This window comes from Lepisma saccharinum, chromosome 18, assembly GCF_977018435.1.
Source record: "Lepisma saccharinum chromosome 18, izLepSacc3.1, whole genome shotgun sequence".
Taxonomy (NCBI): Eukaryota; Metazoa; Arthropoda; class Insecta; order Zygentoma; family Lepismatidae; genus Lepisma; species Lepisma saccharinum.
Window position 1 is genome coordinate 20,014,533 of NC_139246.1, and position 25,852 is coordinate 20,040,384.

A 25,852-nucleotide genomic window follows, 5' to 3' on the forward strand; every position below is an offset into this window, starting at 1 on the left:
CACAGGTCAATAAATGCTGTAGGAAGATACATTTCTAAGAAAGTGAAAATGAAATTGATATCAACATCTCATTATCAGCAACTATCAGAAATTAATCACCGATACCATTCTTCTTGGGGTGAAACAGTTGTATGCCTCCCTCTCATTTTGGAGAAAAAAAATAAACAGTTCCAGAGACTTTTTAAGAAAGCTGCATAGCTACATTTCTTCATTGTTATAGAGGATGTAACATTAGTGACATGAGAAATAGTGAGATCACTTAATTCATAGCCTGTTATTTATCAATATTTAGGGGATTTGATTTTTATCAAATGTGATAACAATGAAAAATGTTAATTGTTCCAAAAAAATGTTAATGTATGTGCAGTGCACATGTTCTAAACAGGTTTTTCATGCATTCAGAATCACAAAATTATACAAATTATGGCATTTCTTTCATGCTTTTAAACATATTTTGTGCTAAGAAATGAAAAATACTGTGAAAATTCAAAATTTAATGTTTTAAGCTTTCAAAAATAAAATGTACCATATTTAAGCATGCATGTTATACATGGAATAATTCCAACATAAAATAACATGTAAATGAATATTTTCCATGATTTGCCTTCTATTGGAACATTTAGCACCACGTGGTGGAAGATCAAGTGTACACCAACAGTTACGGGAACAGTAACATAACTATTTGTTGAGAGAGAAATGAAAAAAGAACTTCCCAAAAAATCACTTTCAAAGTATGAATCACGAACAGACATAGGCCATGTGACTTACAAATAAAAATACTAGTTTAGAGCACAAGGAAGGTATAACTTTTAGGTATATTTGGAAGTATGTATAGTGTGCTAAAATAAAAATGCGAATGTTGGGGAAAATAATACCACAAAAAAAAAATGAAAAAATAGCACTAAAATAGCTGGTAGGCTTCTGGAAAAAATATTTTTTTAAAATGATTTTTTTTTAAGCACTGAAATTCCACTAATTTAGAAGGGAACAAGTCATAAAAAGAAATACATTCTGAAAAATATAACAAATTAATTCACTTAATGTTGCAGAAAAGACAAATAAAAAGTAGCAAAATTTAGGATTTAAAATTAATTAAATGACAAGTGATGAAAATAAAAGATAGAAAGAGAGGTAAAAGAAAAACATGTGAATGAATGTACGTACTCAAAACACAACAGTGATATGTGTAAGCAAGGCTGTTTAAAAATGGAAAATTACACTTATAAGAAGTCTAATAATGTGTGTTGGGGGAAATGGTTGGGGATGGGGGGGAAGACATCAGAGGCATGAAGCATAAGGAAAAGGGAGAATGGAAGAATCTGTTTAGGGCTAAGATAATATTAATGTATTGGTACTGGATAATATCAGTGATATCAGAATTGGAAATTAACAGTTGGAATTTAATCAGCAATACTTCGGAGTCCAGGTTTCCCCTCTAGATTCTGTAAAAATGCCATGTGACATTCTTGTGGAGTGTAACTATCTTAGAAAATTATGCAAAATGCATTTTTCATTGATTTTGTAACAACATTATGGGGAGAAATGAATTTTATGATAAAATAATATGAAAGTACGAAAAAGCAAAACTCTGGTAGATTTGAATTCTTACAATTTCAAGTATCGGCACTGGTGTCAGTGGGAATCAATAAGACTATGAGCAGTGGTATCAATATTGGTTCAAAGTAGCACACGGTCAGTCCTAGTTATCATGAATTTTCAACCTGTATTAAAAAAGTACAAGAAATTAAGAACTGCCTTGCTATTCTGGTTGCGAACAAAACTGATTTAGAATCCTCTGCCGATACCAATACTTGAACACAGTAGCAATTTTAATGTTCAGAATATTTATAAATGTCAATGTTCACAAGTACAGTATTTCATAGCAACTATACCACAGCTATCTACCACAGTTATGCTTTAAAATATTCGTAGGTTTACAAACGAGATATTAAAATAATTATTGAATCAAAAAATAAATTTTACCCACAAAACATTGCTGTAAAATGGTTTCAATTTATGCATTTTGCATTATTTCTAGTGTAGTATGTAACTTGGTGAGTCCTGCAAGATACACAGGTTATGAAACAAATCAGCCAGGATTGGTGATTTAATTCCAACTGACAAATTCTAATATCAATACTCATACACGAGTATCAATATCTCCGCTTATGTTTGAATTTTTGTTGTCATGGAAACATTAGCTCTGCTAAACTACTGGAAAGGAACAACATTTCTTAACAGACCCAAGATCCAAACAGTATCATGCCAGCAGGAATGCTTTTGTTTTGAAAGTCTCTCCTTTTGAAGAAATTGAAATGCTAATCTAGTACACACAGAAGGTCTACAAAAAACTGTACAAAGATTAAAGTTTCAGGATTTAGTTTCTTCAAAACCAGAGACATCCCCAATGTCTACTGAAACTATAAGAAGTGATAGTTTACAGAATGAAAAATGACCACAAGGATAACTTTTTAAAAAATTGAAAAAATGAAGAAAAACTTAAGTTCCTATCAACAGTATCTTTGATATCATGCTTTGACACAAACACATCAATACATACAAATTTTCTGCTTACGTATAGCCTGCTCTGGCTTCGAATCAGGCTGCTGCTGTGCACTCTCATTCTGATTTCGTGGCGGAGGGGATTCTTGTTCGTCTTGAAGTTTTGTCTGCTTCTGCGGTAACTCTTTCACAGATTTTGCTGCCACTTTCCTAGTGGTGACCTGCAAGGACTGCCGAGTACCATGCCTTGTTTTTACGCTATCGGTAGCCTTTGGCTTCCTCTCCTCTATAGACTTAGTTTCTATTGTCGCCCTAGTCTCACTGGGCAAAGATGGTTTAGAGTCCGTCGACGCTACAGACTGATTTGTATGACTAGATTTTCGAGTCTGATATGATGGCAGTGTGGGTGGTTGTTCCGTTTCATCTTCAGTGGTTTCTTCGTGTTCTGTGTCTGATTCGAACCCATCTTCTTCCTCATCTGTAAGAATACCACAAAAGTGTTGATTTATCCTCAATGCATTACAAAAATCTCCAGTAAAGTATTTTGTAAACTGGAGATGTTGTTTAGTCCAATAATTGTCTTGGACATTGCACTGAATGTTTTGATCTCAGTGTTACTTTCTTAAAATGAGAAAGGTTCTGGTTTAAAAAAAGCTTGACATTTTTCAACAACTGCCATGTTACTGTATTGATACTACTTGTATTACAGGTTATTCTCTTGTTTAATGCCTCTATTGGTTAACTGTGAAGATGATGATGAGGATCAATGATGAATCGATGAAACAGATGTCGAAACAAACACAATGAAACAGTCATGCCTTACCCAAGATTTGGACCTATGACTCTGTAGCATGATAAACTAACCACTATGCCATTGAGGCAGTGGCGGCGATTGGGTTCCAAAATGGGTGGGGGGGGGCAAGACAGTATATTTCCCTTTGTAAATAAGGTTTGGCATAGTGCGAGGGCAAAAGTGGCAAAAAGTGGGGGGCAACTGCCAACCTTGCCCCCTCCCCCCCACTAACCACTATGCCATTGAGGCATTGGCGGCGATTGGGTTCCAAAACAGGTGGGGGGGGGGGGGGCAAGACAGTATATTTCCCTTTGTAAATAAGGTTTAGCATAGTGCGAGGGCAAAAGTGGCAAAAAGTGGGGGGCAACTGCCCACCTTGCCCCCTCCCCACCAATCGCCACCACTGCATGGAGACCAACTTATTCTTTTGTGACAATTGCAGATTTCTTAATACTATGAATTCAGCAGAAGTTCACAGTTCTGAATAAACCGATGTATTAAGTTTCAAGTATATACCTATTTTGCGCATGTGTGTACATGTAAGAATACTGTATTTTCAATATTTTGCAATCAAGAGAATCGGTTGTGCTTATATTACACCAAAATTTGATGCTGATGAGTTTACTTGACGCAGATACCATCATAAATCACAATTTTTCAAACAAATCTCGTAAAAAGATTCTACAGTGGTTGTAGCTTTAGACTGAAACAATAGAATTTAGATCTATAATCTAATAGCTTCCTTAAATTAAATACTTTACTAAAAGTAATAGGAAAGGCAAGGCAAGAGAGACTGTTATTAGAGATTAATTGAAATTACATATGTAAAGAAGGTAACAATGGCTATTGAAATGAGTTATCAAGTGTCAAGAAGACCAAAAGCATGTTACAGAGTTCATACACGGCATAACAGTTCATGTCAGTTACAGACAGTGGATAGATGACATGACATCCTAAAAGTAGGAAGAACAGTAGAGAAATGAAGTGGAAAGAAATTCGGTATACATTTGCAATCTCTACTATGTATTCATGGCCTGTCAGATACAGGGGTACACATGGCTCGTTTACTAGTGAAAATTCAAACCACATATATATAGCAGTTTCTTCCCAGGATGTTCAACTTGAGAACATCCTAGCTGCTAAGGTGAAAAGCACACTATGCTCAATTATGATTACACTAATACAGGCTATGGGACCAAGTACCAAGAAAAAGCATCATAATCATCATTCATCCTTGTCATCTCAATGAAGCTCAAAGAGATAAAAAAAGCAATGGAAATATTGAATATCCAAATACAATTCAGTTCATCATACTCAATTGTAAATTTAAAATCCCATCAACTAACGTGAATCTTGAAATTCTTGTATTTGTAATTATAATGTTGCACTTTTCTTTTACCACTTTAGTTTAGTTGATTGCAAAAGTTGAAATATGGTTATATGAAAGAACAAACACACTAGAATATCCCCTCTGGGAAAGAGTGACAAGTAACACACACCCATAATTAATAAATTTACTTAAAAAAATGTTCAGTACTCACCTTGTGATGATCTTTGTAGTATCCGCCTATTTTTAGTAGGTTTGACCGTCTCTACAATTTTATTGGAAACGAGAGATTTCTTTCCTGGAGTTGTACCACTTTGTTCTAAAGCAATTCTTCGCCTGATCTTCGTTATTTCAGTTCTGAAAAATAAAGAGTTCAATACTTCTGGATCTAACTATATTACACATACATACATACAGGAGCAGGATGATAAGTACAGTCATGTAGTTTGCATTTTCCTGCATTATAGATTCAACCTTGATGGTCCCAACATATCAAAATATTATAAAAATTTCCTCAATTTTACATTTTCTAGCATATTAAGTTTTTTTTTCAGTATGGCCCCCTGAACAATGTAAAATCGACGTTTCAATGGAAAATGAAAATGACATGGAAATATAAATGCATGCTTACTTTAATTTTATTAAAAATATATTGATCGGGCTACTTTATGGCACACACAAAATCCTCAGTAGATTGCAGCAGTACTTTGTATTCCAAGAAACACTTGACAAATGACCACTTGTACAGATCTCTGATTTTAGGTTATACAGTTTACTTTTCTTGATCCAATAATGGAAAATAAAACAATTTTCCCAAATTAAACATTTTTCTGCATTGTAAGTTCTTTATCTGTAGTCTTCTGAGGAATATAATCGAAGTTCCACAGTGATTGATTGATTTGCTTTAATTTATTTCACTTTTTGTGCCACTTTTGGCAAATTAGCAAAGATTGGGATGAGTGATGATATGATGAAATTGATGAATGGACACTCACAAACATCCATGCCCAGGCCAGGATCCGAACCCGAGACCACTGGCATCATAGCTCCTAAGCACTTTGCATATCTTTTCTGTGGTATTCCCAAATACTCCTTACTCCTATGCAAAGTGCTTAGGAAAGCGGGCATTAAAACTTACAGGAAGGGAGGGAGAAGCATCTTAAGAATAGCGAAGAATGCAAAGAAGAAAAAGGAAAACAGAGAAGAGGAAGGGATTATCTACGAAGTGAAATGTAAAGAATGTCAGTGTGTACATAGGAGAAACGAAAAAGAGGCTGAAAGACAGGTTGAAACAACATACGGATGATGTACGACTTAAGAGAGAGAGAAATGCGATATTTAAACACACGAGAGAAACAGGACATGACAGAGTGGGATGAGGCTAAGCAGCTAGGAAGGGAGAAGAGAATAGTAGTGAGAAAATGAAAGGAGGCCAAGGAAATAGAGAAGAAAGGTGAAGCAGACGCAACGAACTGGAATGGGGCACTGAAGTTAAACAAAGAATGGAAGAAGGTGTTAGAAAGAGTGGAAAGGACAAGAGAGAAAGAGGAGAGGAGAAGGAAGAAAGGAAAAAGAGCGTGAGATAAAGAGTCCAACCACATTCTATATGGAAGTTATTATGTTTAGCCTTTTAGGTGAAAGTACTGTTGATGAAGGAAAACCACCTGCTAGTATATTCCAGAACAACTTTCTAATAGTCTGGAGGGGAGTAATGTTTGTGTGTATATATATATATATCGTCCTGTTTTGTACCTTGTTACATTTGTACTTGGTGCAGAGTCTGAAGAAGACCTTGCTAGAAGGTTGAAACATTACGTTTAGTTTATGTTTTATAATAAAATAAATTTCTGCCTTGGTCAGCATATTGAGTTTTTCATAGATCTGATGTCACATTACATCCTTGCTAAAAAAAATCCTAAGCTTTGATTTTTGTTCAAAACTGAATGTCAGTTTTGGCCCTCATATTCAGTCATTTTCGTTAGATATGATGAAAAAGGTACAGAACATAAAATGTAGCTTCAAATGTACTGAAAACAATGTTGTTTTTTTTATCCCAGCATTCTATCATTTCTCTTAGCTGAGTTATCATAATTATTGCTAAATGTCTGGAAAGGTCAAAAATGCCGCAGCTCATGGCTGCCATTTTTAAACAAATGAGCCATTTTTAAACAAAGTTTTCCAAGTTTTAGAAAAATAATTTCCCTTTGCATATGGGTTACAACAAGAATATGAAAAATTTTCAAAATGGTCAAGCAAACCAATTATTGTTTTTTGGGATGATTTGGAATGGACTGACCCTGAATGCCTAATTAGAAAATCTGATTAGTAGGTGCTAAATATATCAAAATTGCACAAACTGGAACTTGGGCATAATTTAGTTTCATTATACAGCAATTGACAACATGTGCTAAAATTACATTATTTCTGTTGCAAGGAACATCATATTCTTAAGTATATTCTTCTACAATTGTGAAAAGGTACGTGAAAATAGTGGCTAATCCAGAGATCAAACCTGGGACCTTGGCATTCTGTGGTGACGAGCTATCAATCCAACCTTCGACACCAGCACCCCCTTACGATTTCCACAACTTATCTCTCTACTACTATCAGAGGACATTTTCCTGATTCTTTTTAGCATTTCAAAGTTACTGCATGCGAACACCATGAAAATGTAGGCTAGCATTTTGTTTTCATGGACTCCCGAAAACTATCAGCTAGTGTAATATTTGAATTGATACTTTCTGATACACATTACTCGTCAACAACAACAACAACAGAAAAAATACAATGCAAATATAGACTAAAATGTATGGCCATGAAATTAGGTGGGTGGCAAAAGTTTGCACTGTTGCCACGTTGGAGGACAACCCAATGTGTTCGGAAGTTTAAGAGAATGAAAGATATCATTGTAGAGTTGGTCTTTGCAATCCATGTGATGCAAACTGACAGTATTTGGTCAAAAGGTCAGGGATGGCACAAAAGGAGAGAGGTTGGTCTGACACTCGAACCAGGTAACGCAGCCCGGTTGATGTTGCCACACAGGCACGGAAACCAGCAACTTTTGTCCCACTCTCGCTTTGCTTTTCCCATATGTGGCACCAGAGCAATTCTGCCCCCACTGCGTATTTTAATGGCCATGCATTTAAATGTTGCCACTCACTTGATAAATCGTGTTCTTTTCGCTCGTGAAACTCCATGCCGCAACTTCTGACTCTTGTCTAACAATTCAAGAAGTTTAGTGAGCTGATCAGGAAGAGGGAGATTCTTTCGTGACTCGCTGTACAGCTCCGTATCAACTGAAACAAATAAGACACACATTTTATATATTTTTAAAATGTTATGAAAACTGTTCCAACCAGGGATTGAACCTGGCTGTTTGATTAGTAGTGTTAATGTTATACCAGGGTAAATGGTATATTCTGGCTTCGTCACAACTTAGATCTCTGAGTTAAGAGTGAACCAATTCAAAATATAATGGCTCTATGGCACAAAAAGGGTATGTTTTAATGTATCTGTACTTATTATTCTTAATTTTACATAATTATTCTGCCTCTGTTGGCTAATCTTGACAATGAATGATGATACTAAAGAAGAAACACTCACAGAGAAATAGCCAAGACATAACTTACCGTAGCATGGGGCAAAGTAATCAGTACTCTATCAGTATAACCATTATCAGTGTATGATAACATTAATGATGATTTTTATGAGGGTCTATAAATAGCTTGTAATTCAGTGCCACTTTGTTACATCATTATTTAGCGTTGCCTTTCTGCCACTTTTGGCTACATGTGACAATGAGGATGAGTGATGATATGATGAAATTGATGAAGTGGCACTCTCAAAGAACACCCATGCCAAGGCTGCGATTTGAGCCTGGAGCCCCTGACATTGTAGCATATTCATTTTATTATTACTTTAATGGTATAAACATACAATTCATATATGCCCTAATTTTGTAAAATATATAAATATGTATTCTTCCCACAGACATTAACCAAGGGCACATTCACAAAGGCAGTCACCTGGTTACATATATTTCTTAACGCTTAAAAGCTGAGATATGACATGTATGTTACATTTTTCTTTTCTTTTTCTACTTTTTAGAACAAACTGTGACTCAGGTATATGAGCCTTGGGGCATCCTATTAATAATTAGTAACATTCAATTTGATTATGGCTATATTTGGGGGAAAGGAGGCAATTTTCCACCTCCACAAAAAATTATGGCTTTTACTATCTACAATTTTGAAAAAAAAAAAAAAATCCTGACTTTTCCAGGTTTTTCCAAAACAAGAACCACAATTCTCCAGACCAAATCATTAGGCTAATTAGTGTACATGAATGTCTGGAAGAAGCTCTCTACATTTTAGCAAAACACCCACACTTAGAATCCAACTTAAAGAAATTTTAGAATATTACTTTCACATATAAAGATAATAATGCGAAGAGAAAATTAAGAGTAATGGTCTGTTGAGTAGAGGGAGGGAATTTCTATATAATACCTGAAATGCACTGACTAATGATTAACTAAGAATTCTTTCTGTAATCTAAAAATTTGTAACAATTATAGTGCAAATAATAAATAATTATAGTAAAATTTAGAATTTAAATAACTATCTTGTAAACAGCCCCCAAAAGGGAATTGCAACAAGAAACAACAATAAAAATTATATTTCACAAGCAATACAGTTTTATTGTTTATTTTCTTATATAAGAAGTCAAGTTTACTATTTTATCCATGTGCCATAAGGTATTAAGGGTGATATTTTTTCTTTCACAAGAATTGATAACAACATCAATAAGATCTTGGAGATGCATGGAAAATTTCAGTATATTTTACACGATATTGAATACTGCACTGTCATGAATGGGGCTTCCCGAATGGCGTAACTGGTAATACTGTTGTCTGGTAATCAAGGGTGGAAGTACATTCAGATACCACTTTAAACTGTAGGTCCAGTCCCAATTTGCCTTTCTGCTTCAAAGTGGGCTTAAGCAAACCCAAGTTATATCTTCAACAATAACAACATCACGTGATGGGGAAAAAATGCTGAGGTAAAACATAGTTAAGGTAAGATAAAGATGACAACATTTAAATGATTCATTCAACTAAACATTGCTCAGTGAAGTATAAAATAATGTCGTTTTGAACTCAAATGAATTTTGGGGTAGCCTTTCTACTTATTATTACTAGGGATGGGCTGATATGCAATTTTGGCCAATCCCGATAGAGTATCGATTAATCTGTCCCAACCCTATTTATTACTTTATTGATGTTTGGACCAACATTTACTTACTTTCATCTGCAATCTCCATGTCGGTTGTTTCTTCATTACCGTAAGGCTTCTCTGGAAGCATGAGGCCTGTTTCTGCATCAAAACCTACTGCTTCCAGATCTCGCTTTGCCTGCCTGATAATGGCTCCACCCTTCAAGAGAAAAGAAGAGCACTTTTTATTTATAACCTTTACCCTCACTGCAATTTTTTTTTCAATATGACAATCAAATTTCTTTCACTTTTTTTCAAAATTTCTCTCTTTGGACACAAGAAAACAGCCAGACCCTGGAATAGTATTGCTTGTTTTCGGCGAATAAATTCCAACCAATATTTTCACGTACAAGTAAAATCAATGAACTGGCATCAGCCAGGTTCAATTTTATTACACAGTGCGGCAATTTGAAATCGGGACTGGTGCCGCAAGTTCATAGAAAGTTACTTACCTGAGATCATTCAAAGTAGGACCCTCCTGCATCCACACATCATTGCACCTTGCTTACCAGGGCATGGAATTTGTTTGATGTAATGCTGTTTAAAATCCTTGTCGCAGCCTTCTTGATTGTTGGTACACCATCAAAGTACGAACCTTTCAGTGCAGCTTTTAGTTTAGGAAGTAAAAAATAATCACGGAACCAGATCTGGTGAACAGGCATGGTGTGACAACACACAGATTTCCTTTCGAGCCAAAAATTCCTTCACAATTACAGCCTTGTGACTTGGGGCATTGTCATGAAGCAGACACCAGCTGCCATCATTCCGATACTCGGACCTTACACATATTATTCCTTGAATCAAACGTTTCAGTACCTCATGATAAAATGCAGCAGTAACAGTCTGCCCTGTAGGCAGAAATTCCTTGTGCATAATACCCTTACCGTCATAAAAAAAACAATGAGGAAAGGCTTGATTTTTGATTTTCGATGGCACAATTTTTGACTTGTGTAGTTCAGAGACTTCCACTCAGCACTTTGACATTTTTTTTGATGGTTCATTTTGGAAAACCCATGTCTTGTCCTCTGTTATGATATTCAACAGGAAGTTAAGGTCCTTATTCACGACAGAAATCAGCTCTCGGCAGTGATCAACTCTGAACTAACGAATGAGGCACAAAACGAGCACAGACCTTCATCTTCATTAAATCTTTGAGTTATTATTTGCCTCAGGGTTTCCTTATTCACTTGTAACTCATCAGCAAGCATTCAAAGCATAGCATTTTGGTCTTCAGTAATGATTGTTCTCCATTTTCTCAACCAATTCCAGTATTTTCACCATCCTTGCTGCATTCGGATGCTTGTCACCTTCAATTGACTCCCGTCCTTCACTGAAATGCCCGTGCTATTCAAATACGGGATAAACAATTGTCCCCATACACTTGCTGCAACATGTGAAGTGTTTCTGTAACAGTTTAACCCAGGCACGCACAAAACTCGGTTTGCTCTTTTTTTCCATCTTGAAATCATGATGCATTTTCACGACATGTGCCCACTCTCAACACCACCACACACTGCAATTTCACTCAAGGTCAATGAGCTCTACAGTGATTGTTCGAGAGATATCCCTCACTTGTTCGTACCACAGAATGCTTGCACCTACACAGAAAAAATCAGTCCCAATTTCAAATTGCCACTCTGTGTATTTTGCACCATTTTCCTGTAACCATTTTGGCTGATCATGATTATGATGGATGGTTGATGATTAAATGCCCAAACCAGGAAATGAATGCAGATCCTTTGGTGACAATATCATAAGTCAACCACTTAACATGCTTAGTCATAAAAAACAATGAGCAAAGACTTGATTTTTGACTTTCAGTGGTGCAATTTTTGACTTGTGGAGAGACTCAGCACTTTGACATTTTTTCGATGGTTCATATTGGAAAACCCATGTCTTGTTATTAATATTTTATTATTATTGGTACAAATAGAAATTTCTAATTTTGCATACTTCCAGCTTCATGAGAACAAGGAACATGCACAGGATGTAGTCCATTACTAATTTGAAAGTTTTTATTATTATTATTATTATTTATGAATTAGCAATGAAAGTGATTTTTTCAAATTATATCTCCACTCAGAAACAGCTTGTTTGTACTTTAAAAATCACACATGATCCCTATTGCTACAAAAACCTCATGGCAAATCTAATTTGAGTAAAGGTTTACTGGTTTAGTGTGAACAGAAAAAGAAATTGGATAACAACAATTACTACTACTTAGCTGTTACCAATTTTAACAATGTCCACAGTAATGCCAATACTTATTCTGATTACCACCAATACCAATCTAGATTATTCAACATTGTATAAATTGAAAGCTCTTGAAAATATTGATCAGTATTTATTGATTGATTTGCTTTATTTTACTTCGCTTCTTGTGCCACTCTTAGCTAATTTGCGAAGATGGGGATGAGTGACAGACAACATGATGAAATTGATAAACATCCATAAGCAGGGCAGGATTTGAACCCGGGATCTCTGGAGTGATAGTGCAATGTGCTAACTACTCTGCCACGGGAGCCGACTATTGATCAGTATTATTGGGCGAGTATTATTCTCCAATTATAAGCATTAATTTTCCACTTTTGCTTTAAAATATTCAAGAAATAAATATTAAAAGATCTGTTATGTAATCACAAAATACACACACAACATTGATACAAAGTAAACGAAAATTTCTAATTTTGCATATTTCCTGGATAATCAGATTCCACAAAAGCGTTGTGTGGCATTTTTGTGGACTTCATGAAGACCAAAACAGTGGAAAGGTATCAGGAAAAAAAAAATTCAACCGATACATCCTTTGAAGGCTTTTAGCCTACGAGGATCCGCTTCTACAAGACACACGAACAAACATTGACAGACTATTGCAAAATATCTCAAAATCAGAATAGACCATTTAGACATAACACTGAACAAGAAACACAGCAAAATGGAGAAAGGTTCACCTGATCTCGCATTTTTACAGCAGCCCGATAAAATATGGTGTCCTTTGAATTGTAGGCCATGCAATTTTGTATCATCAAATTGAAATCGGATTCAAAGGCATCAATATCAGAATACTGAAAGGATTCCAGTTTCAGCCTCATTGTGGATAAATCCATTGGGTGCTTCACAACATCTCTGTAGTCAGGTACCTATAATGAGGTGAGGAAAGCAAATTCAGAACATACATAATATTTGAGAGAATTACAATATTTTAGGGATGAGCCGACATGAAATTTTGGCCGATACCGATAAAGTACTGATATAAAATTTACCGATACCGATAACCGATATTCTACCAATCTCATATAATTAGAAATGGTCCTTGAAGAACCTGAAAGGTTCATTGACCTCCTTAATAAATATGTGTTTCAAGGTGATTGCAGTGAAAAAGAAATTGCATATTTAGACATTTACTTTTTTAGAAAGTAGGGCATGGAGATTATCCATAAAAATTACAACAAAATGGCAGAATTTTGCACTAAATTATCAGATATTTATCGATATATCAGATTGGTAAAATAATCCATAATTTTACCAATACACTGATATGCCTATATCGATAAAGTACCGATTAATCGGTCCCATTCCTACAATATTTTCATCAAAATGAAGTTTATTAAAAAAAAAAAAAACAACTTTGAATACTGGTAATATAGATGGGGCATTCCATAACAGAGAGAGAGAAAAGAAAGATGCAGGCAGTGGAGATGAAATTTTTAAGGAGTATATTGTGGAAGACTTGAAAGAGATAGAATAAGGAATAAGGAGATCCGACACAGTGGGTGTGGTGAAGTTTCAGGACAGGACAGATCAGGCACAGATGAGATTGTTCGGATACATGACGAGGATGGAAGCAGAAAGACTACCAGTAAGAGCTTACAATGCACAAGGAGTGGGAATAAGGCCAAGGGGGAGACAAAGATATCGATGGAAAGAGCAAATAGCAGAGAGTGTTAGGACTTAGCAGAAGAGGACAAGATTGGAACACCGTGGAAAGAGAGGAGTGGTGGAAAACCAGGAAAAAATGGAGAGGCTTGACTTCTATGGTGACCCAGCCAGAGGCAGGAAGTAGCAAAGGATGATGATGATGAACCGAACTGTTTCAAACATCAATATTTAACACATGCTGGGATATTTTTACATACTATATTTTTAGTTCACTTTATAAGCCCTGAGTTGCAATGTACAATAAATACTTTCTGTAAACTTTCAAATAAAACTATTATCAGCTAGCAAAGCTTTGTCCTGAGAAAAGCTTCTTTCTACTTCAGCTGACACAAGAGGAACATATTTAAAGTAAACAATGTCATTCGGCTCAAGTTCTGTAGTATAGACAGAAAATTTCTCTCCCATAATTTTTTTGCAATTGAGCACAATGTATCATACCCTTGTTGTCCCACTTCACAAGCACAATGAAAGTTATTCACAGTTTTATTCACAACTTATATTTGGTCCACTAGTGGTAATACTGATTGTTCCAAAGCAGCTACAGCAGCAGGAAGAAATCCAAAATTTGCTTTAATGTACGCAATAATATTATTCATCAATAAGCAAATATTTGCTCAGTTATTTTGGATCAAAGACCATTTCATTCCATTAGAAAAGGAAACTGGGTTTCACCATTTTTCAGGAAATAAACTGGGACATATAATTGTAAAAATCAACAACTTGAGTGAACATGTGAGTAAGAACATATCCACTTCGAAATTGGCTGTATATTCCTTGAAAAAGTGAAAATATGCCGAATATGACCAAAAATCTATCAAAATATGCTTATCACATAGAAATAGCCAATACAGGCTAGCCTTGTAATAAAGAAAACTGACCCCTTGCCATGGAGGGTGAAAGTGGGCTTGGGACATAAAACCAGGCAACCATCTTGCTATTCCCTTCTGTTCATCTTTGTTTTTATGTTCACATACCAATAGTTATTCTAATTACTCAGTACAACAGCATATTATAACCATACAATGAATGGCCCGAGACCAGCAAAACCAGAAAAAAATCACTCAGTCTACACAAAACCTGGACTTCACTGCTGCCGTCCATACCAACAATGACAATAACAATTTCAACAACTGCTTCCAGGTAGCAATCGTTCAACCTTTACCACAATCCACCAACACCTAAGTATGGATTAGATGGGAGAGAATCTACGTACATATTAGCCATGAGTGCAACCACTTCCAATGGCCTGAATAAGGCCACGCAGTAACCTTCCCAAATACAGCCCATCTTCATCTTCACCCCTCACCCCCTTTCCCAACCAATCTCTTTCTCCTTACATTGCCCCCCCCCCAAATCAATATTTTGGCATAGCAAATGATTCGGACGTGGTAACTTTGCAAGTTGAACACCTAAGTGTTCTAACACATTTTCCAGACCCCCCTCCCACTATCTTTCTCAGGGAGAGGGGGAGGGGGGGCAAGCCAGAAAAACATAAAATACGTGAAAATGTAAAACCCGGGAATGTAAAGTCAGGGTTCCACTGTATTATTTTCATTATTTATTGTCTCTGGCCTAGTTCCTTCTACTGTTTTCCTCCATATAATTCCTTACACAATCTTTCTGTGCAACAAAATCCGGAACATAGATTGTCACACAACATAGGAAATCTAAATAGTCTGGACTATTTAGCAGATTATTCTGCCCCCTTCCTATTATTACTGCAATAATCACATCCAACATACTGAAGAATCATGTTGAATAATTACCTCATTTGGATCCACTGGCTCAGAAAATATCTCTCCAATATCTTTACTTTGTATCATATCCAATACACGCCTCAAAAAGTATATCAATGGCTTCAGTTTTATTTCCAGTGCATGCTCCTTCCTAGAGATAAATATTTAGAATTATCATTAAATAACATAATAATTAATGGCCAGATCAAGAGAAACAGTTTGCATGGCTATTCTATGTCACTTTTTACCTCTGTAGTTTATTTGCAGCTGTGAGGGCAAATGGTGAAGTAAATGAAGCAACAAATACAATGAATATCTATCTGTCTGTCATAAATACACCCTGGATTTTTATGTAATATCAAAATACAAAATATGTACATAAATATGTAACAATAATTGGTTAAATATGAACCTAAATATGTATTATCAAAAGGATATGTAGTTAAATATGTAGTATCAAAGAAAATATAATATTAATAATAATTCAGTATCCAAGCAATTTCAAGGATTCTGTGCTAGACATTTATTTTATTTGGCATATTCAACATAATTTTCAGGACAAAAATTGTTCAAATTAAAATTTGTATCAAATTTACAAACTCAAAAAAGCACAGCAATGCGTACATATTGAAGAAACCAATTTTGTCAACTATTAATTACTTTTCACATCGCAAATATTGTAAAATATGTAAGAGAGCTCTTTGTAACTTTTGAAACAAATTGTAGAAAAAGGGGTTACAGAAAGAAAAATCTAACGAAAATACATAGCTACTTTTGTACTATATACTAACATATTGTGTAACTCGCTATGTACAGGAAAGTAGCTTTCTTGTCCACCGATGCCAAGTTTCTAGGCGCTTCGCCTAAACCTAAAAGGGGCGAAAATATGTAACCAAAAGGAGGGGGGGGGAGAGAAACTCCACCATCTTTCGACTTGGCAGCCAATTTTAGGTGACCGTAAGCACTATGCACTGCTTGATTAGAAAATATGACATCAAATGAGCTACAAATTTTCTTCATCAAGTTTCAGAGATCGAAAATATAGGAAAATGGACCAAGATAGGAAAAAATTACCGAAATATGTTGTTTTACATAAAGTAAATTAGCAAATATGTAATATCCTGCTAAATATATGAAAATATGTAACATAAAACAAATCATGTCAGTTATATAATTCATTGACATTTTCCTGTTCAAGGTATGTATCTAGAAAGGAATAGAATATGTAATTACATAATAGGGATATGAAATTTTGGCCGATATTGATAAAGTACTGATATAAAATTTACCGATACCGATAACCGATATTCTACCGATCCGATATAAAATTAGAAATGGTCCTTGAAGAACCTGAAAGGTTCATTGACCTCCTTAATAAATGTGTGTTTCAAGGTGACTGCAGTACAAAAGAAATTGCATATTTAGACATTTACTTTTTTAGAAAGTAGGGCATGGAGATTATCTATAAAAATTACAACAAAATGGCAGAATTTTGCACTAAATTATCAGATATTTATTGATATATCGGATCGGTAAAATAATCGGTAATTTTACCGATATGCCTATATGTGCCGATACCGATAGAGTACCGATTAATCGGTCCATCCCTATTATATACAAATCCGGGCTCTACTTATAAAGGATTTAAACCTTACGACCTCTGGCTTCATAGTGCCATGCCAGCTGATCCACAAAGGAAGCCAGCACGTTTTATTAAATAGTATTCACGTGTAAAATACTGTAGCTAGTCCCTACTAATAACACTTTTTACAATTATAAAACATATGTTGTATTTCTGTATACATATATCTTTAACAGTATTTTGTTTTAGAAGGTCCAATTTAATACTTACACTTTGAAAAACTCTTTCTTTAACTTCTCTCTCTTCCGAACAAGCTCGCATAACAGTCTTGCACGTTCAAGATCCTGCCTCAAGCACTGCCAGTATTTGAGCTGCTTATACATTTCTCCTTCCTGCAAAGAAAAGGTAGGTAATGCATAACTGAAACTACACACCAATATGTTATTTATTGCACGTTTATATGTTTCTGCCCCCACCCCAATAAAAAAATACACACAAAGGGGGGAAATGACTGTTCCATCTCAGAATATTTTGTATTTTAAAATTTACTTACTAATAGTGTAGTATTATTTTCCTGTAGTTTACGGTTATTACAAGCATAAGAAATCAGTTTTTTCTTTGTGACGTTTCAGGAGAACACACGCTCCTTTCATCAGACATTTATTTTCATTTTGACTAAAGATACAGTTACAACAATGGTTAGTAATTTTTAAACAAAAATAATCTGTTATATAATGGATGTTGTCAATGTTACATTGTTGTAATATAGCAACTTAACTGTGAAAAAAGCAGTCTATTTTATTGCAGAAGAACACTGGAATAAATTAAATAATGAAAATGGTAACATAGATCCAGTGTGGAGTTTTCTTTTTCACAAATGGAGTAAGCCACCATCTTTAAAATTTAATGTAACAGAAAACATCAAGAGACTTTGTGAAAACAATGATGAATTTGAATTACCTGATGATATTTCGGATTCATAATTTAAAAAAAAAAAAAAAAAAATCTAAAATAAAAATAAAATAGACTGCTTTTTTCACAGTTAAGTTGCTATATTACAACAATGTAACATTGACAACATCCATTATATAACAGATTCTTTTTGTTTAAAAATTACTAACCATTGTTGTTACTGTATCTGTAGTCAAAATGAAAATAAATGTCTGATGAAAGGAGCGTGTGTTCTCCTGAAACGTCACAAAGAAAAAACTGTTTTCTTATGCTTGTAATAACCGTAAACTACAGGAAAATAATTCTATCATGCAAGCAATGCGTACATACAAGAAAAACTAATAGTGTAGTATAGGGTACAGTTTGTCTGCCTAGCCACAACCATCAATACAAGTGTGCAAGTGGCAAAAGGGGTGGAATGGATAAGTGATTTGATTTGCTTTATTTTACTTCGCTTTTCTGCCACTTTTGGCTACTTGGAAACATGGGGATGAGTGTTGATATAATGAAATTGATGAATGGACATTCAGAAACATCCATGCCCAGGCCGGGATTCGAACCCAGGACCGCTGGCATCGTAGCATGATGTGCTAACCACTCTGCCACAGTGGCTGGCTGGAATGGATAAGTGAAACGGGTTCTGTGAATTGCCTGCTGCTTAAGTTTCACATGTAGTAACGTCAACAGCAAAATATGTTAAGAGGGAAGTTAAGAAATGTTAAAGCTATCATGAACACAACAAAGCAAGGAATAACAAACAAAACAACATTGTTTCTATCCACTTCCCCTATCACATGTAGATTTGAACTCTGAACCTAGACTCATCTTTCATGGTGAGACATTACATGAAGTTAAGGAGGTGGTGAATTCTATACTGGAAAATTTTAAATTATAAATAATTGATATTATGTCAGTAAAGGTAAAGTTTTCCGTGCACATGCACCGTGCCAAGAAGGCACATTTAGCGGATGTGGGGGTAGGGCCCCACACATTCTCGATCTCAGCCATTTTGGAAGTGATATGATCAGCACCATGCTCCAACTGCCTTTACCTCCCAGGGTTGCCCCCAGGTACCCACTGATTTGAGGCTGGGTGAGCCCAAGAGCTGCTTTATGTGGGAACAAGGCTGGAAAAATCCCAACCTTAGATCACCCTCCCTGGGAATCGAACTGGGTCTCTCACGTGGCAGTCAGATGCCCTACTGACTAGACTAGGCTCTGATATTATATCAATTGAAGTAAACATTTTAGAGCCTGAATAACTCATTCGCCTCAGTAAATAATGTATGGGTCTACAAACTACATAGACCGAACACTTTCAGTATAAAGTTGGCTACCTTCATTATTCTCTTCTTTATTATATCATACAGGAAAATTAAATCTTGATTAAAATAGTAATAAATAAATATGAACATCTAACAGAGGTCACACTCCTTCCCCTGAGTTCAGTTTCTAAGTCCACTTTTCGCACAGGAAGGGTAATCGAGACTGGACCTACACCTTTGCCTCCACTGGGTATCACATCTGGGACCTCTTGCTTACAAGGTGACGACATTACCACTACACCATGAATTTGATAATCCTTACAAATTTGGTTACTTTTTTAAAAGTACTAACAAATTTTATGTATTCAGATGAATAGTGGACAGTGCTTTCTTTCTGAGAAGAAAGGTTCCGGTACTCTTCAACTTGTTTTTTTTTTGTGTGCATCATAAGAACTATACCCTGTCCCAGATAACTGTGGAGCAGGGCCATGCATAGCAGCAGAGGAGGAGGAGGAGAGAAATAGAGTGGCGAAAGTGCACCATTGCCAACCATACAGTCCTGACTGTACACATATGGAAATTTCATGGCATGTACGGACGTACAGCTTATCAAAATTTGCACTTCCTGTTTTATCCCAAATATTTCCCCAAGAAATTCTTAAACCAAGCGTACGGACCTGGAGACAAAAATACGGTTCGTTTGTCGTGTGCATATGGTATTATCCTTTTCAAAAGTTTGCAATGCCGCCAGAGCAAAGCAGGGAAATCGGGTAACTCCAGTTGCCCACTATGCAATCCTGTTCCTCTCACTGTTCATTGGTATCACTACTTGCACAGACACTTGTTCTCGTTCGCCTGGTCTACAGTTAGCTGGTATAGGGTATACTAAAAACATTCTGGTAAGTTAATGAATCATCACTTATAAAAAGGTGCCAGTATCGCATATAATTGTATACTGCCAGAAAAAAAGCACTGGTTTAGATTATTTGCATTGTGTGAACAAGTGTACTTATTACCTGTCTAGTAGCTTTGGTTCCCAAGACTGTGAGTAATGGGAGATCACAGAACCTTCAAGGTTCCATTGTGCATATGTTAATCATCTGAATACGGATCCTAATGATCATCACACCTGCTAAGAATGCAGATGGCTTCTGTTTATATAGAGTCAAGGTGTCAGCAGAAGAGTTTCTACAGAGATTGTAAATTGTTTTTAGACAATATAAGGGAACCATGGTGGTCCAATTCATAGACCATTTGACTATCATGTACGAGTCTAGAGTTCAATTCCTACAGAAATATGTTCTCTGGTACTGTTCTTGCATAAGTGACTCTGGAGATCACCCAGGCTCTAATCAACAGATACCTTGTGGGAGGAGGGGGGAGGCAGCTGAAGAATGGTGCTAATCACATCATCTCCACTATGGCAGGGTCAAAAATGTGTAGGGCATCTACACATCCAACATGTGCCACAATGTAAATGCAAAGGGGAAAGCTTTATCTATACTTCAATACAATAAAACTATATACGTATGTTACGTAAACAAACATGAAATGGTAATACTTAACTGATATTTGTTACAAATATTGAAATATCATCAATTCAGGAAATACATGCTTGTTTATGTAACGTGTCATTTGAATGTATTGAAGTAGAAGCACAATCCTTTTCAACACCATTAAAAAGCAGGAAAGCTCTTCCTTCTAGACAACATATGTTTATGTATTCATTTCTAATTATAATATGTGAAGCAGCGTTCACATTGGCACAGAAGTGATGCTAATTTACAAAGACCATGTTAAAAAAAGCTTGAGGAATAGGGTGACCAAAAGCTATTCTTTTAATTTATGTTATACGTCTAAGCACTATTTCGGTGCCTAAAACTTTAAGGAAAAAAAAATCCTGGTGTGTGTATTTTCAAGCCAAAATCAAGTTATTTTCTGTGGTGACAAGAGTACTAACCAGAACCAGTTACATTTCATGCATTTTACACAACTGATTGAAACATCACAATGGTAGCATTACAAGTTCTATCAATTAGCAGTGCAGATTAATTTTAAAATCATAATTATATTACATGAAGCAAAAATGCACAATAAAGGTTAAATTATGTGGGAACTTGTCCTCTACATGTCATATTTCCATACTTAAACATAATTACTAGAGGCATGCATATTGTGTTTTAGACGGAAACCCAAAATGTAAAATAACACAATGTTATTTTTCATGTGTTTGAAAGGTTGGAGGAGCATTTTCCTACCAGGTTTTGTCACAATATAATGCGAAATGAACTGCAAAATGCGAAATAAACTCTTAAAACATGAATCAATGCTTTCAAATATTCATAATTTTCAGGATTTTAAGCTCCAAGAAGGTATGGTGTGGTATATTTGCAGACCCCCAGAGACACCCAGGCCCTCCTCCATGGCCATGTGATCACAGGCACTGTGCTTTGACTTCAAGACTGCAGGATGGCATGGGTTCGAGTCCACCTGGGTTCAGTCTCTGGGTTTTCGGCCTGTGTACAGGACCGGTGGCAACCTACCATCGTGAGGAAATTGGGGAGCTACGAGTGACTAGCATAATCCGGTCTCGGAAATCTCCTGTAACAGCTGAGGGTTTGATGTGCTGACCACACATCACCGCATTACTGACTGAAGATCTCCACATCTCTAGGTAGGATTGTGGGAGGGAGACTGGCAGTTGGGAGATAGGCCAAGGCCTTTCCAGGGCCACGGATTATTATTATTATTAGTAAGGAACACCCAGACTCTGGAAAGTATTGGCCATGTCAGTGATCAAATTACAACCTACACTACTGATGCACTGGGATCAGTATCGGCTTAGCCTCAGTTCTAGCAAAACTGGATTGAACATTTGACACAAAAACAACACATGTAATCGGCATGAATTTTGTATTTTTTATATTTCTAAGTTTACATCACCTTTCTGCCTCTTTTGGCTAATTGTGATGGTGTGAATGAATGATGATTGCATAAAATTGTCAAAAAACACTCAAAAAAACACTTGTGCCTGCACAAGGATCCAAACCTACTATCCGTGACAAAAATATTGAGCTTTCTGTTTGCATGCTTGTAAAATTGTACTCCGTGAGAGGAATAAAGTCAAATATACCTCATTGGAAAGATAGAAGTGCCTACTTTAGACAAAAGCAAGAAAAATTGATTTTAGCTCTGTCTGTTCTCTATTCAAACAAAAATGTTCGTAAAAGTGTAGTTTCTTCGTGTGTTTTTTATGTAAGTCGAATTCAATTGTGTAATTCAATTCTTGTAAACCAGTCGTAAAAATATGACATTTCTTGTGATTGAAGCTTGTTTATTTGGAAATATCTCAGTCACATAAAATGTTGCTATTATTTGTGGAACAGCCACAATTAATATTTAATAACAGTATTGCAATCTCGGCAATGGTGAGCCCAATGGCGATGCAAAGCATATCCAAATGATGAACATGGAATAAAAATCAAATTTCCATGTCTTATTTTATCATATTCCGCGAATTGAAAACGACAGACAAAACTGTTTTTCTTGGCAACCAGCTCACGTGTTTTCTGTCTTGTTGCTACGTCGACGTGTGCTTTGTTGCCACACGCTGCCAGCAGCCCTTGAAACTCTGCGTTCAGCCAGCAGCTTTGACACAGAAAGTGAGCCGAAAGTTTTGGTTACAAAGCGAATTGTTGTGCACAGGGAAGCATTGTTCAGATGCTGTAATTGAAGAATGCAAATTTTCTTTTATCACTCTTGTGTTCTAACCATGAATTATTGCCCAAACTCTCTAAAAATACATAAGATCCCTTACATACACTGTTTCTTTCCTGTTTTCCATTGTTATGAAGTTGCTGTACATCGCAAGCACATTATTTTTTTTTTTATATACAGAGGAGACTGCGAAGCCAGCAGTCGCAGGTTCGAATATTTGGTAAAATATTTTATTACCTTCATCAAATCCTGCTCATCGTTGCACTTACTCTGCTTAAATGAGACATAAAATGATAAGGAGAAAATAACATTCGTTAAAGGTTGGATAGAAAGCTAGAAAATGTACCAAAACTAAAGTATACAAAGAAATTGTATTTCATTCATAATATAATAAATTGTTTATTCATTATGTTACACTGCCACAATGTTTTGAATCGGATAAACGGAACGCACTTCCATTATTCCCACATAGTAGACCGTGTAGCTGTAGCAAGGCGGCAATGCTGTGGAAGTCATACGTCATCCGTGCGTTTACCATATTAGGAGTGGTCAATAATAAATTATATCTGTGGTCATACTTTAGATACACGTGTTAAACTTCTGGATTTGGATCACATATGTCATATAAACGGCTTCTTACAATTTCATTGAATTTGCAATTATGCATTTTAAGATTGCACCTTTACCTAAAATTTCAATTTTTGAAGAATCAAGTGAAGAAATGCATTCGACTTTTTCCACAGATGTGCAAAAATGATCCGTCCTCAAGTACAAAAAAATCTCAATATCATGTCAATAGTAGATTATGAACTGTATGATGTTAAGTTCCCCGTTCTTGCAAAATGGAAGAAGAAACTACACTTTTTAGTGACTTTTTCATTATAATAAGAAAATGCAAAGAATAATAATTTTCAGATGACCCCTATTTAAAAATAGATAGTTGAAGCTTTCCAATGAGGTATATTTGACTTTCTTCCACCCACGGACAACAATTTTACAAGCACGTAAACAGAGGGCTCAATATTTTTGTCACGGATAGTAGTAACTTTGGTGGAGGGATCAAAAGTCGACAATTTAACATGCTCGGCCACAAAGACAGTGGAATTAGTAGGAAGTAGAAACACATATACAGTAAAATCTTGTTAATCCGGACCCAATAAGCCAGACTTCGCTATAATCCGGACAGGCAAAAGGAAAAAAAAAAAACAGAATGCAAGATTTTAAATGTGGCTAGAAGTCAACAATCGCATTCGTCATATTGCTCCGTAATGGCTAAGAATATGCACAGTAGCTATTGCTTTACATTTTACTGTGCTGTATAGTGTATTTAGGCCTATGCCCTTTAAATACACCATAATAAAAGTGGCTTGTTGCTATAATGCAACAAATGCATTTTTAATGCACTTTCTACTGTTCTTTTAGGTTATTTCAGTTAATCCAGACTTTTGTTAAATCGGTCAACTTATTACCTCCATTAGTCCGGATTAATGAGATTTTACTATATAAGCTTTGATGCGTTATGGAAAGGCTTAAGCAGAATAATGAAACAAAAAACATCCATCACTGTTGCATAAGTGGATATTCACCCAGAAAAAAACTGGTGTAACATGCAATTAATGAAAGGCACAGAACTGATTTCAGCACACCAGAAATCTTCGCCAAGACATCAAGCTACTGGGACCCTGCCACTCATTGTGGTCTACTACCACACCCAGTGGGCTTCTGGGTAGTCAAACAGTTAGAGCTCTTTTACGTTTGTTCATCAGAGGGCCATATGCCAGTGTTGACTCAGCATTGTGAGGTCAATTAGGAGAACTACTTGAAAAGATGAAGTAGTAGGCTATAGAAAGACGGACAACAGCAGTGATGGGACTCGCACTGACCGCATGTTACCCCATGAAAAGACATTCTTGCAGGCCTTGTCCCTAAAGATGCTGTTGTGTGTGGAGAGTTGTTTAGATAAACTGGGTCTACCGTCAACTGCACTTCAGTCTTTGTACCTCAGAATCATCTTCAGAACTTGCATTGTGCTGCATTAACATGACTATGGTTAACTAATTTACTATTACTTGTAATAATACTGCATTAAGTACTTAAAAAGAAAGAATCCACTTTAATTTACGACAAATAAGTTCCTGAGATCCGTAAACACAAATCTCCCTCAAAAATTATTAATCCCATGAACATATACATACAACATATCCTCTGCAACTCATGCACCACTAATTCATCAGCACTAAAATAATATAGCCTGAATGCACACTTCTAAATACAATACTATGACCTACAATTACCAAACTACCTTGCATTCAAATAACAAATGCACGAACACACACACACACACACACAAAAACTTACTGTGGGACTGACGCAACTTGCCTGCTCAACTATCTTCTCCTCCCGCCTGGCCGTGTGGGTGCTTTGTAATCTGCGCAAAAGAGGAACTCCATTTCTGAACTGTCTCTTCAGAGTCCAATATGCAATTAGCCTTTGAATGAAATGATTCTTTTTGGGCACAGACACCAAGGCAGCAATTTCTTGGATTCTGTAAACGTAACAATAAGAACATTTGACAAATGAATGAAACATTCATGATGTAGCATTGTAAACAGGGTTGTAATCTCTGACACAACTCCTAATATCAGCTTTTATCTTTCTTCTTGATTGGAGCCCATTATTTCACTTTGAAACATTCCCTGCCTCCACTGTCATATTCTGATGCTATATTTTCATTTTGATGTGAATATAAACTTCATGCTGTTCTCAGAAAT

At 35.9% G+C, this 25,852-nt stretch overlaps 1 protein-coding gene across 1 annotated transcript in view; it reads right to left on the reverse strand.

Moving 5' to 3' along the window:
• LOC146002151 (peregrin-like) overlaps nucleotides 1–25,852 on the reverse strand; it is a 67,221-nt gene that overhangs the window by 3,568 nt on the left and 37,801 nt on the right. The window contains exons 11-18 of the mRNA XM_083139870.1: nucleotides 25,440–25,626; nucleotides 17,420–17,541; nucleotides 15,598–15,718; nucleotides 12,844–13,032; nucleotides 9,923–10,052; nucleotides 7,783–7,918; nucleotides 4,837–4,979; nucleotides 2,576–2,980 (exon numbers count right to left, since the gene is read on the reverse strand). Of these exons, the coding sequence (XP_082995996.1) occupies nucleotides 2,576–2,980; nucleotides 4,837–4,979; nucleotides 7,783–7,918; nucleotides 9,923–10,052; nucleotides 12,844–13,032; nucleotides 15,598–15,718; nucleotides 17,420–17,541; nucleotides 25,440–25,626 (1,433 nt within the window). The remainder of the gene's footprint in view (nucleotides 1–2,575; nucleotides 2,981–4,836; nucleotides 4,980–7,782; nucleotides 7,919–9,922; nucleotides 10,053–12,843; nucleotides 13,033–15,597; nucleotides 15,719–17,419; nucleotides 17,542–25,439; nucleotides 25,627–25,852) is intronic.